The sequence below is a fragment of the Morchella sextelata genome, assembly GCF_020137385.1.
Source record: "Morchella sextelata strain SCLS chromosome Unknown scls_13, whole genome shotgun sequence".
In the NCBI taxonomy this organism is placed as follows: domain Eukaryota; kingdom Fungi; phylum Ascomycota; class Pezizomycetes; order Pezizales; family Morchellaceae; genus Morchella; species Morchella sextelata.
In genome coordinates, this window is record NW_025408628.1 from 682,762 (window position 1) to 693,157 (window position 10,396).

Here is a 10,396-nt window from a genome sequence, read left to right on the forward strand (position 1 = left end):
GAAGCACTGGCCTGAAGGCCAATCATTCTTCTTCTTCTACAATGTCTGCGAGACAGTGCCGCTATCACTACTAATGGTTAGTTCGGCAAGTATTTTTTTGACTAGTACAATCTTCTATTCCGTCCATCTATATGTACACCCGTCTTTTTTCCGTCAATGTCTATAAACACTCCCCGCCTTCTCTTTCGCAATTCTATATACATAAATCAAAGAATGTAAATACACAACCCGCTAGTTTCCTCTAGAAATGAGAATTTACCTGCCCAGGAACCTAGACAACTTCCTCAGCGTCAATAGTATCCAGACACTCACGTTCCGTGTTCTCCTCCGCTTCAAGAATTGCTATACGCTCAAGCTCACTACGCTCCTCCGCACGAAGACGCTCCTCACGCTCGCGCGCCCTGCGCTCTTCACGCTCAAGCTCAGACAGTTCCTCGGTATCCTCGAACTCCTCATCTTCCTCAGTGGTTGTACCGGTGGTATCAGTGCCAGTGGTGGTACAAGTGGTGTCTGTGCCAGTTCCAGTCCCGGTGCCTGTGCCTGTGCCCGTGCCCGTGCCAGCGCCTGTACCTGTGCCAGTGCCAGTGCCAGTGGTTTCGGTGCCTGTGGTGTCGGTGCCTGTGGTGGTGCCTGTGGTGTCGGTGCCTGTGCCAGTACCTGTGCCAGTGCCGGTGCCTGTGGTGTCGGTGCCTGTGGTGATGCCTGTGGTGTCGGTGCCAGTGCCAGTACCAGTGCCAGCGCCTGTACCTGTGCCAGTGCCAGTGCCTGTGGTGTCGGTGCCTGTGGTGATGCCTGTGGTGTCGGTGCCTGTGCCAGTACCAGTGCCAGCGCCTGTACCTGTGCCAGTGCCAGTGCCAGTGGTTTCGGTGCCTGTGGTGTCGGTGCCTGTAGTGGTGCCTGTAGTGGTGCCTGTGGTGTCGGTACCTGTGCCAGTGCCAGTGCCAGTGCCAGTGCCTGTACCTGTGCCAGTGCCAGTGCCTGTGGTGTCGGTGCCTGTGGTGATGCCTGTGGTGTCGGTGCCTGTGCCAGTACCAGCGCCAGCGCCTGTACCTGTGCCAGTGCCAGTGCCAGTGGTATCGGTGCCTGTAGTGGTGCCTGTGGTGATGCCTGTGGTGTCGGTGCCAGTGCCAGTACCAGTGCCAGCGCCTGTACCTGTGCCAGTGCCAGTGCCAGTGGTATCGGTGCCTGTAGTGGTGCCTGTGGTGATGCCTGTGGTGTCGGTGCCAGTGCCAGTACCAGTGCCAGCGCCTGTACCTGTACCAGTACCGGTGCCTGTAGTATCGGTGCCTGTAGTGGTGCCTGTGGTGATGCCTGTGGTGTCGGTGCCTGTGCCAGTACCAGTGCCAGCGCCTGTACCTGTGCCAGTGCCAGTGCCAGTGGTTTCGGTGCCTGTGGTGTCGGTGCCTGTAGTGGTGCCTGTAGTGGTGCCTGTGGTGTCGGTACCTGTGCCAGTGCCAGTGCCAGTGCCAGTGCCTGTACCTGTGCCAGTGCCAGTGCCTGTGGTGTCGGTGCCTGTGGTGATGCCTGTGGTGTCGGTGCCTGTGCCAGTACCTGTGCCAGCGCCTGTACCTGTACCAGTGCCAGTGCCAGTGGTTTCGGTGCCTGTGGTGTCGGTGCCTGTGGTGACGCCTGTGGTGTCGGTGCCAGTGCCAGTACCAGTGCCAGCGCCTGTACCTGTGCCAGTGCCAGTGCCTGTGGTGTCGGTGCCTGTGGTGATGCCTGTGGTGTCGGTGCCTGTGCCAGTACCAGTGCCAGCGCCTGTACCTGTGCCAGTGCCAGTGCCAGTGGTTTCGGTGCCTGTGGTGTCGGTGCCTGTAGTGGTGCCTGTGGTGGTGCCTGTGGCGTCGGTGCCAGTGCCAGTACCAGTGCCAGCGCCTGTACCTGTGACAGTGCCAGTGCCTGTGGTGTCGGTGCCTGTGGTGATGCCTGTGGTGTCGGTGCCTGTGCCAGTACCAGCGCCAGCGCCTGTACCTGTGCCAGTGCCAGTGCCAGTGGTTTCGGTGCCTGTGGTGTCGGTGCCTGTGGTGATGCCTGTGGTGTCGGTGCCTGTGCCAGTACCAGTGCCAGCGCCTGTACCTGTGCCAGTGCCAGTGCCAGTGGTTTCGGTGCCTGTGGTGTCGGTGCCTGTAGTGGTGCCTGTGGTGGTGCCTGTGGCGTCGGTGCCTGTGCCAGTACCAGCGCCAGCGCCTGTACCTGTGCCAGTGCCAGTGCCAGTGGTTTCGGTGCCTGTGGTGTCGGTGCCTGTGGTGGTGCCTGTGGTGTCGGTGCCTGTGCCAGTACCTGTGCCAGTACCTGTGCCAGTACCTGTGCCAGTGCCAGTGCCTGTGGTGTCGGTGCCTGTGGTGATGCCTGTGGTGTCGGTGCCTGTGCCAGTACCAGCGCCAGCGCCTGTACCTGTGCCAGTGCCAGTGCCAGTGGTTTCGGTGCCTGTGGTGTCGGTGCCTGTGGTGGTGCCTGTGGTGGTGCCTGTGGCGTCGGTGCCTGTGCCAGTACCAGCGCCAGCGCCTGTACCTGTGCCAGTGCCAGTGCCAGTGGTTTCGGTGCCTGTGGTGTCGGTCCCTGTGGTGGTGCCGGTGGTATCGGTGCCTGTGCCAGTGCCAGTGCCAGCGCCTGTGCCAGTGCCAGTGCCAGTGCCAGTAGTGTCGGTGCCTGTGGTGGTGCCTGTGGTGTCGGTGCCAGTGCCAGTACCAGTGCCAGCGCCTGTACCTGTGCCAGTGCCAGTGCCAGTGGTGTCGGTGCCTGTGGTGGTGCCTGTGGTGTCGGTGCCAGTGCCAGTACCAGTGCCAGCGCCTGTACCTGTGCCAGTGCCAGTGCCAGTGGTGTCGGTGCCTGTGGTGGTGCCTGTGGTGTCGGTGCCAGTGCCAGTACCAGTGCCAGCGCCTGTACCTGTGCCAGTGCCAGTGCCTGTGGTGTCGGTGCCTGTGGTGATGCCTGTGGTGTCGGTGCCTGTGCCAGTACCAGTGCCAGCGCCTGTACCTGTGCCAGTGCCAGTGCCAGTGGTGTCGGTGCCTGTGGTGGTGCCTGTGGTGTCGGTGCCAGTGCCAGTACCAGTGCCAGCGCCTGTACCTGTGCCAGTGCCAGTGCCAGTGGTTTCGGTGCCTGTGGTGGTGCCTGTGGTGTCGGTGCCTGTGGTACCGGTGCCTGTGGTGGTGCCTGTGGTGGTGCCTGCGGTGTCGGTGCCTGTGCCAGAGCCAGCGCCTGTGCCTGCGCCTGTGCCAGTGCCAGTGCCAGTGCCGGTGCCTGTGGTGCCGGTGCCTGTGGTGTCGGTGCCTGTGGTGCCGGTGCCTGTGGTGGTGCCTCTGGTGGTGCCTCTGGTGGTGCCTCTGGTGGTGCCAGTGCCAGTGCCAGTGCCAGCGCCACCGGTCACTGAGGTAGGGAGAGTAGCGGCCCCAGTACTAGTGGTACTTGTGCCAGCCCCCGTCCGAGAACCGCGGCCAGTGGCACGAGAAGCACGACCTGTGCCAGTGGCACTTGTGCCTGTGCGGGAACCACGGCGAGTGGCACTTGTGCCAGTGTCAGAGCCGGTAGTACTGGTCCCATCAGTGCCTCGAGTTCCACTCCCTCTGCCCCCTCTTCTCCCTCTTCCTCCTCTACCTTCCCCTCCTCTAATCTCTCCTCCGGCTGATCCCCCGACTGATCCCCCAGCCTCACCGCAGCCTTCCTCAAGTCCGCCGTCTAAACCAAAGCCACCGAATAGATCGGCAACTGGGTTCTCAGCCCTAGCATTCAATCCAACATTGGGGCGGAAAAGGTTCTTTGATTCAGGTATGGCAATAGGTTTCGATAATGCTGTGGTGAAGAGGGTAACGGAAAGAAAGACCGCAGCGAGCGGGGTACTTGATACCTTCATCTTATAATCGTGATATCGGTCTTCTGAAATTTAGAAGTCGACGATATGACTGTCTTCAGGTGCGATATCATTTGTCTTATATAGACAAATATACCATGCGCATATGGTCTGGCGTTACACGCTCATCAGATTGCGTAATTATTGCCCGGTTATCATGGTGTGAAGTTGCACCCGTTGGAAATGATGCCACGGACGCCATTTGACAAGCCCATCTATGATGGGACTAGGAGATCATCAACATGCGTGGTGCTGTCTGTGTGTTCTTACTGATCTAAGTACAGCTATGCCACCGCCTTTTGTGAAGAATTGTTTCTGGTTCTACTTGGGGCGATTAGTTGTAACAAAAGAGTAGCAGCTAGACTTTTGAGAGACTTTTAAATTTGGGCTTCCGTTCGCGAGCGGAGAAAGATTGTGGGCTGGTACACTGAACAGCAAACAGACTAGGGCGAGATGCAGATGGCATGGATAAGTCAGCTTCATTATCTAACCATCTAATATATGGAAATCTCATATGCCACTGAAGATCAAGTACTCGCAACATACCTTCCGAACCCTTTTGAGGAGACATCTATTTGTGATTGCAAGTGAGATTCGAATAAACACTATACATCTGTCATGGTTCTTGGACTACGCCGTAGGCTTGCTCTATGTTCGGTGATGAGACCTGTCTCTTACAACGAATTGAGACGATCTATTGGATTCAGTTCTTTTGTGTTGCTTTGAGTTGTTTCCTTCGATGGTTCCTTTCTTGGATCATGAGAATTAGCTAGACTCTATTCTTGCCACATGAGGAATCTCAATGAAGCCGGAGGTGCTGGATGATGAGGGAGTCATGCCTCTTAAGGTAGGAGTAGCTAAATATAGAGACTCTGGACGTGGTGCTCTACAGCTGTGTGGATGAATCTAAACTTCACTTTGGATTATAGAGTCTCGCTTGTTTTGCTCGGCGGCGATTTTAGGTAGCAGAAAGAGGAAGAGGTTATTATCGAACGAACACCTTTCGAATTTCATAGAACTAGAATTTCAACTAAACAGGGTCTTCCGGTTTAGGTTAGCCATCCTCGGATCGTCCAGGTACGACACCACAATGGGAACAGTAGATGCAGTCATTCCTATGATTATTTGCGTTTGGGCAATACTCAGACACCTTTAAAGAAAGAAATAATATTAACTACTAATATTGAGCAGTGAAGTATCGTACTACTACCACTACTACTACTACATGTACTACTGAACTTGCTTCCATCCGTATCTCTAAGTACTCTCCACTCGTAATGGACATACGTGTAGGCTACTAATCACGCCAGCAACGAGTGAGGAAGGTTGGGGTTGTTTCTAGACTACAGAACAACAGCTATGTATAGGTCTGGAGAAAACCCCGCATGACACTAGCTACCCGATCTAAATGAGATTTGCCTTCCCCACCCGAATATATGCAATCGCGAAACCTGCAGGTATCTATGTGTTTCCGTGTACGGTATATGTGCATGTCATAACGAGAAGTGTCTATTCAAGTGTGGCGGGGGGCGCGTTAGTCTAGACACAGTACATCACTCGATTTTCACATCATCTGACGCCTTAGATCTCTTGAGAAAGCAGCGCATATGGCTTCAAGAAGACCTGTCGAATAGCTCTAGACGGTACATGACAAATCTATTGGGCTTCTCGTTTCGTGAAGTGTATTCTCAAAAAAAAGCCAATACTATGATTTTCGGCAGGAACAAACTTAGGGCGCCCCGTTGGGATAACCCAATAATCTGACTTTTGGATTATTATAATAAACTATGCTGTTCGTGCAATTGAATAATTCTGAACTCCCGATTAGTTATCCCAATACTCCACCAACAAAATATCTAACATGTAAATCTTTGATCTGATATGCCGGTTGCAACGTTGTAGATTATTCACTGATTATGAGTATTGGGATTATTATTTTTGCTACCGGATAATCCAGTCTGCCCAACAACGCGAAGAAATAATCTATGGTTGTCCGAACAATCCATCTAGCTAGATTACAATACTATAATAAATCTTGTAGGCCTACTTCCTCTTCCTCTAAATGTCCGCTCTGGGTATTCTCAAAAAAGAACAAAAAAAACTAAAAAAAAAGACTACATGTACTCTAATTCAACTTCTTTCCACTTATAACTCTTCGATCCTTTATATCTCCCACGATAACCCCCAGCAACCAACAATTTACCACAAAAAACGTCAATGCACTTCCCCACAAACCCGGGAAGAATGTACTATTACCCAAAAATTCAAGCTCGTAGCCTTGTTGGAGCCATGCGGCTTGAGTGAGAACCCATGCGCCTAGTGCGGTGAACCCTACTTTGGGACTCCGGAGCAGCGAGGAGGTGGGGAGGTAGAAGGGGAGAAGGACGATGTACCACATGAAATACTGACATGATGTTAGCAAAGCAGTGAGTGGGGTTAATGAACCTATAGGAACATACTTGTGAGGTGCAGACTTTGTTGAATGCGACAAATGCAAAGGTCTGTGCAAAAAGAGTGGTGGGAAGATCCCATTTGGCGAATGCGAGTGGAAGCAGTACCCCAGAGAGGAAAAGCTGTGGAAGGAACGCAACACTGGCATACGGGAATGAGGGATCACCCATGCTTGGTGGAGAGGTGAGGTAGAGGAGGATGTTATAAGGTGAGAAGTTGTGGCGGTGGTCGAGACGCTCAACATGATGCAAATATGTGTGTATTATGAATGGATCACGATATCTATTACTGAGTTAGTAGTATCTTATGGGAGAGTAAGAGTTATGAAACTGACATCTTCCACATTGCAAGGTTCAATCCTACGAAGGTGACCAATGCACTCAGACCGAACTTTATTCTCGAGACAGTAAAGAACCCGAACATTTTTTGGGTAATTGTCTGACCCATTTTCCGGTCTTCCATCCACCAAAGAATCGCAGGCCCGTAAACCACCGGATAAATTTTAAAGTGCACTGCCAGCCCGAGCAACACTCCCGTAGTGATAGCCTTTCTCTTCATCGCAGCCCACACTAGCCCCACAACCATAACTCCTAATAATCCTTCCGAGCTGCCTCTTGTCGATATAGTGGCAACCATAGGGTTGAGCAACCAGATACTTGCAAATTTCAATGCGCGCCCTTTATCCATTCCTCCATAGCTAGTCCGTAAAACACTGTAAATCAACCAACCCGCTATTAGATCTCCCACCGCAAATAATACCTTCCCGAACGAAAACCAAAACCATTGTGGTTGAAAAGCTGTTGGTAGTAGCAACCATGCTAGTAATGGGGTGTATCGATATGTTTCTCTGTCATACGGGGATTGGCCTATTGCCACATATCTCGAAGCGTCGGTAAAGACATAGTAGTCAATATCTGTATATTTGAGAGCAGAATGTGCGTCTTGGTAGAGCCCATAGAAGAACATTCCAGCTCTCAGAGCGGCCGAGGCCAAAAGAACGTTACGGAGGTTAAACATTGCACTATCCACGATAAGGGGGGGATTGCTCTCCCGAGTGGGAAGGATTGAAATCGGTATGGCAGTATTTGGGGTACTGGTTTTTGGCTGCGGAGGTACTGTGCTCTAATGATTTCGTGTCGTGAAGGTCTCCATGAATATCGTTAGCTGCCGAGTGTTGTCTTCGTGTCTTCTGTGAATTATGTAGCTAAGTAGGAGAGAGCACCTGCAGGGGTTTCAGAGCCGCATACGAAGACAGTTTAGCGTCATCAAAAGCGTTATCAAGGCATTACGCCTTGTGTAACCCAAGATCTTGTAGTACATGTAGTAACAGTAATACATGTGCTATATACTACTAACTGCTACATACTACAGTTTCTTCCTACATCATAACATCATACTACATGCATGGCTTGTTAGGTCTTGTTCAGGGAATCTTTGAAGGATACATGTACTACTCAACAATAATCGGTCCACCCGACCCAGAAGACTGAGTGGTTCTTTAAATAGACTCTAAAGGACCCGTGCAGTGGAGGCTTCACTTGAAGAACAAGATGGCGCCATTCACCTGCTACTTGAATGACTGACGACACAGGAGTACAGGCACATATTAGCGTTAATACTTGGCTTGGCACCAAGTAATAAGTAATCTAATATAATCTTGATCCTACGTATATGTCACGCTGTCACGCTGAGGGGTACGTAATCTGAACAGATGTAGTAGGCTTATTATGTGGTCTCTAGCATTTTTGAAACTAAATGTATGTGTTTCCCCGTGCAAACGTGGTACCCCGAAGATACATGTCTACAAGTAGACTTCTTTGATGGATCTCACCGGCCTGGATCCACGAATCACACGTACATATATATTCTCCCCCAAAGTTACAGTGAGTAGATCCCACCTACATTAATTGATCTTATTTTATAAGGCATTATATTAGCCACCCCTCGAAAGTAGGTCACACCATTGTGAAAATTTGTCACGAATGGGGAGATGCGTTGTACGTTAAGTAAGTAGATGATACCTTCAAATATAAGATTCTATTCTGTTAAAACACCTTAGGGTAGTTTTACGGAATTCCAGGTATTCATCAAGGAAACACACGACTTCCCAATATACATATTAGGGCTTTAAATTACGTCTCTATCTAGCTATTAATTAAACTTAGTATCCTAGTTATATCCACAATCGTTAACGTTAACCTTATCATCACCCATAGTCCATACAGAATTACATTTAAAAACAAAACTCCCCAAACTCCCAATCAAACACCAAGATATAGTAAAGTCAAGCAGGCACAACCGGCCTCTTTCATTGTCCTACTCATCATCGAACTCAATCGTCGGCAGTCTAAAGGCCGTCGGACGAACGTGGGTAAAAGTTCTAGTACTTGTCACGACCACCGTGGTTGTACTAGTTAAAGTAACAGTAGCGATCTCGCCTGACGCCGTATTTGGTTCGGATGACACAACGTCAGCCGATGTCGAAGGAGTTTTAGATACTGCTGGGGAGCTCGCAATTGAGGATGATGCTGCATCCACCGAACGAGGAGTAGGTGTAGGCACCGCTCCGGCATTATGAAAGTCCGAATGACTTGGCGCAGCTGCAACCATATGTATAGTAGGCTGAGGCCCGTCTTCGTCAAGTTCTAGAACCCCAAGATCGACAAAATCAGGATGATCTGAACCTCCTTCGCCTCCACCCTGACCCCCCTCTGCGGGAGGAGGGGGTGGTTCTTCGGTAATAGGAGGAGCTGGTTCTTCGATAACAGGGGGAGCTGGTGGTGAAGGTGGTGGGGGTGGTGCAGGAGGAGCTGGTGGTTCGGGTGGAGGGGGTATATCCTTATTGTCCCCTGTACCTGGGTTATTGCCCGTCCCTGCATCTACTGAATCTGCTACGGCAGTGACAGTTTGCACCTCTGTAACAGTGACAGTTGCAGGCTCAGGCTTTTCTGTAACCGTTATGGTTACTGTTGGCTCATCTCTATTCTCCCCTTGCACCTCGGCAGCAGTGATGGTCACCGTCTGCCCGGGTGCAAACTCGGTCTCAGTAGTAGTGACAACGAGGGTTATATATTCTTGCTTCCCCTCGAACAGACCGTCGAGAAAGGCTTCGCCAGCCGTGATTGTAACTGTGGCTGTTTCAATTGTAGTCTGGACCTCCGCTTGTGTTATCGTCACTGGAGATGCACAATCTCCGGCAGGGGCATTGTTCGCTCCTGGTGCTGGCCCTGTAGCCGGCTCCGGTGGAGGAGGAGCTGGGTCAGGCGCAGGAATAGGTGCTGGCCCATCGTCGAATGGAAAGCCAGGAGAGTCAAAGGGGAAACCTGGAGGGAAATCTGGGAAATCAAGAAAATCGGGGTCGTCGAGGTCGTCTAGTAGATCTCGGCTGCCGACACTTGCAACTTCAGTTTCGCGTGGAAGGATGGGCTTAGTCGCGGCTGATGGTCTAGGGAGGCGATGCCTATGCGAGAGCGGTGTAGCTGAGGTGGGGGATGTGAAGAGAGCAGAGAAAAGGGAAATAGAGAGAAGTGTTGGGATGCGCATCTTGAGGTAAATCTGAAAAATGAATAAAGTTATATTGAGTTCGCCGATTCAGTAAAGCGGTAAGTGCATCCGGTATATACACTTTGTGAGTGAGAAGAAGACAGTTAGCAGCTGGCAAGCTTTCTTATACTGATCGCTCAATAACTTAACCCCGCCCTCCATCTGTGTTCCAGAATGATGTCAACTTATACCAGTTCATGGCTGGGGATAACCGCAATCCTGAACCTGCGTACTAGAGGTTGGTTAGTGAGTGATAGCCTATGATGCATGGTAGGTTGGCAAGTGGCCGGGGAACCCATAAGTTTTAAAGGATTACGCGATATGATGGCGAGTCTCGGGTTATATGAGCATGATCGAGGCAGTTATTTGAAAGACTGCTGATATCGAACAGGCACGCTGACCCTATTCTGGCCTACAAATATGCATGAAGTAAGGAAAGGTAAACAGTCATGCATGAAGTGGCTGTACTCTGGAATTCTGTGGTTGGGGACATGCATGAATGCTTCACAACCGCACGCTGCTTTGGGCCACGTTTGTAAAACATGCATAAATGAT

General features: G+C 51.3%; 2 protein-coding genes across 2 annotated transcripts; both read right to left on the reverse strand.

Annotated features, from left to right (window-relative positions):
* Positions 1 to 271: 271 nt before the first annotated feature.
* On the reverse strand, positions 272 to 6,721 carry H6S33_002569 (uncharacterized protein; the record flags this gene model as incomplete). The annotated part of the gene is made up of 6 exons (XM_044833921.1): positions 272 to 460; positions 502 to 3,321; positions 3,406 to 3,675; positions 6,051 to 6,251; positions 6,307 to 6,580; positions 6,633 to 6,721. 6 exons carry the CDS (start codon positions 6,719 to 6,721, stop codon positions 272 to 274), a joined length of 3,843 nt encoding a protein of 1,280 aa, XP_044692730.1.
* Positions 6,722 to 8,614: 1,893 nt separating this feature from the next.
* On the reverse strand, positions 8,615 to 9,841 carry H6S33_002570 (uncharacterized protein; the record flags this gene model as incomplete). The annotated part of the gene is made up of 1 exon (XM_044833922.1): positions 8,615 to 9,841. The coding sequence occupies one exon, from the start codon at positions 9,839 to 9,841 to the stop codon at positions 8,615 to 8,617; it is 1,227 nt and encodes a 408-aa protein (XP_044692731.1).
* Between the last annotated feature and the right edge of the window lie 555 nt (positions 9,842 to 10,396).